The sequence below is a fragment of the Lupinus angustifolius genome, unplaced genomic scaffold, assembly GCF_001865875.1.
Source record: "Lupinus angustifolius cultivar Tanjil unplaced genomic scaffold, LupAngTanjil_v1.0 Scaffold_35_210, whole genome shotgun sequence".
Classification (NCBI taxonomy): Eukaryota; Viridiplantae; Streptophyta; class Magnoliopsida; order Fabales; family Fabaceae; genus Lupinus; species Lupinus angustifolius.
The window spans coordinates 53,407-56,265 of NW_017720946.1; the positions used below are offsets into that span (position 1 = coordinate 53,407).

Sequence of the window (2,859 nt, forward strand, 5' to 3'; positions counted from 1 at the left end):
AAAATACATCCAAATCTTATTGAATAACAAAGTTCACTCAGTTAGTCTCTTTGGTCACTCAATCACAACACCCCTAAACAACGATTAGTTCAAGATAAGATATTATTAAGGAATAACAGTGGGAAGAAACAGTTATGAAAGAGTAAAAAAAGTTGAAGTGCTCCCCAATACAAAAGGAATCAAAAGACCAAAAGTTTTTTTTATTTTTAATCAGATTAAAACTTTAGTCCTAAAATTCATACTTACTTTTAATATAATATTTATAATGTTTTTGTAAATAGTTTTATCATCAATTTTCAATGTCACATTATGAATTTTGTCCCTGCTGGATCTTTGGTGCATATGAAAGAGTACAAAAATGGATCTCTCTATTGCTGGATGGTCCAGTACTTAATAAGATTAAGACATGTTGACTTTAGAAAAAATTGATGATACAGATTTTAAAATATTTTTAGCCAAAATATATTATAAATGATGAAATAAATATGGGCCTCAAATTCCAGTAATAGAGAGGATATCAGGCCGAAGGATTACCTATATAGATAAATGGAGGGGAAGTACCCTATGGCCGAAACTTCTCTTCCTTGAAGCCCAACTCTTTAGGAATATCTCAATCCCCAAGAGTTCTTTGAAAGCTTCAGTAATAGTAATTCACATATACATTTATTATATGAGTTTTCTACACTTTCAATACATCATCCATCATTTATATTTTATTATTATTGACTCTTAAAAAAAGTAATATAAACAAACAATAAATAATATATTGACTGTGTATAAATCTTTATATTAATAATGCATAGATATTACAAAATTAAAACTAAAATCTCTTCGGTTCATGATAATTGAGAGAGAACCTTTAGTTGCTTCCTTCTAGATTTTATTTTCCTTTGTTCCCTTTTCCCCTAACCAGGTTTGAAAATTATATACAACACCATTATGAAATTACAGTAGTACAATATACTACTAAATAGTTACTTTGACAATTGACAGTTTATCCTAAAACCCATAATAAAAACTTTTGCCAAAACTGTGAACTTTATATTACAAACTACAAAGCATGCTAAAGACTATCCCAAAGTTATTGGCATGAGTTGTAAAACAAACATTTTTATCTTAAAATTCACATGGATAATGATTCTTCTTCTTGGTATAACCAAGGTATTCTCTCATCTTATGGATAATGAATTATTATCTTCCAGGATGCGTGACTGACTCATCAACAAGTGTTGCTTACAAAAATCAAACATTTCATTTAGTATGATACTTGAGGACCTCGTGGAATCTTATATTACCTCAACATAGATAATGGTTATGTGGAAAAACAAAAGAGATGCAAATCAAGGTGTCTTTGCTAGGCATTGAAGAACATTCACCTGCATTTGCAAACAACTTATATAGCTCTCTAATTCCACAACCATTTGTTCATTACACATCTTTTCTCCTCCAGGTATCAACCTTCTTAGGCACGTCAACTTGTTATTGGTGACCTCATCTTCATTCTCTTCTCCTACTAAACAATTTCTCTTATTTTCTGGCATGTCAATGTACTTAGACTTTGAACTAGGGTTTGAATTTGATGAGATCAAATTCATTGGAACCATTACATCTTGGTCACAAATATTCAATGATGAACCTTTATCATCACTACCCTCATTTTCATCAAAGCTAGTGCTATTACTATCAACATTAGCATGACCCCTTAGAAGCTTCACTTTTAGAGCATCACTCCATGCAAAACCTTGGGCTGAGAAAACCATTGCCATGCCCACTTCATGCTTAACAACATTATGAAAATCACAATGTTTGTTGTGTTCAGAAGAACCACTTTCTTTGATCTTCACCAAAGCAGGAACTAAATATCTTACATAGTTTCTAGTAAACACTTCTTGCACCACTTTGTTAGGTTCAAGTGAGTAAACACGTCTTCGTTTAGGTGATTGGGCTTCCATATAATCAAGAAAGATAATCTATGTGAAGAGTGAGAGAATATTGAAAAAGAGGAAGAAAAAGGGTTACTGGTGATAGTAGAAAAAGTTGTAGGATAAAGTGCCTAGAAGAAAATAATTATAATAAGATGTGGTGTGAAAGTAAGGGAGAGAGTAGAGACAGAAAAGTTGGTGCTGCTTTGTTAGCTATGTTGATGAATGAAGGCAAAAACAAGCTTTTAAGGAGTGCTGGTTGTGAAGTGAATACTCATCAAACTGGTTCAAGTTATAGGATTCAGGAACTCAAGTGAACCAAAGGACTTTAATTTCCTTGACTTGAATGGTTGGAGTAATGGATAAGAAAATCCAATAATAATTAGAAAATTGGTACTTGCACGTTATTATAAACTTCATTCACAAAATCTTTTTATATATTATAAGTTTCCACACACATATATATTAGTAATTTAGTCAAATAAATAATTTCTGGATAGAGAAAAAAGTAACTAAATATCTAATGTTATAGAGAGTGTATGAGAAAAATGACATACTGAGAAGGGAGTGTCAGATGATAATTTCCAATGTGACAATATGATAAAATCAAAAAAATAAATTAAAATAGAGTATAATTAAGTTATATAGATGTATAATATGCAGACAACCATTAATCATATATTTTCCTATTTTTATATCTCTTTTATAAGAAAAATATATTATATCATCATAACAAATTAGTTAAAAAAATCTTCATAAGATAACTATAAAAAAGTGACATGCATATAAAATAAAAATGATAAATATTACTTTTGTATGGTTAGAAGAATCTTTATACTATGTACCCAAAAAAGAAGAACCTTCATACTAATTTATTAAGATTATATAGCATTGCTCATTCTATAATCATACATGATTTGCTAATAATTATCATGAA

General features: G+C 29.9%; 1 protein-coding gene across 3 annotated transcripts; it reads right to left on the bottom strand.

Annotated features, from left to right (window-relative positions):
• Positions 1-1,331: 1,331 nt before the first annotated feature.
• On the bottom strand, positions 1,332-2,266 carry LOC109338687 (uncharacterized protein At4g30180-like). Of its 3 annotated transcripts, none has more exons than XM_019575976.1 (2): positions 1,687-2,266; positions 1,332-1,644 (listed from the first exon to the last, which is right to left on the bottom strand). In XM_019575976.1, exons 1-2 carry the CDS (start codon positions 1,950-1,952, stop codon positions 1,341-1,343), a joined length of 570 nt encoding a protein of 189 aa, XP_019431521.1. In that variant the 5' UTR covers positions 1,953-2,266; the 3' UTR covers positions 1,332-1,340. The 3 variants fall into 3 exon arrangements, with proteins under 3 accessions (XP_019431521.1, XP_019431522.1, XP_019431520.1); XM_019575977.1 differs by having other exon boundaries at positions 1,332-1,639; positions 1,682-2,266; XM_019575975.1 differs by having other exon boundaries at positions 1,332-2,266.
• Positions 2,267-2,859: the final 593 nt, after the last annotated feature.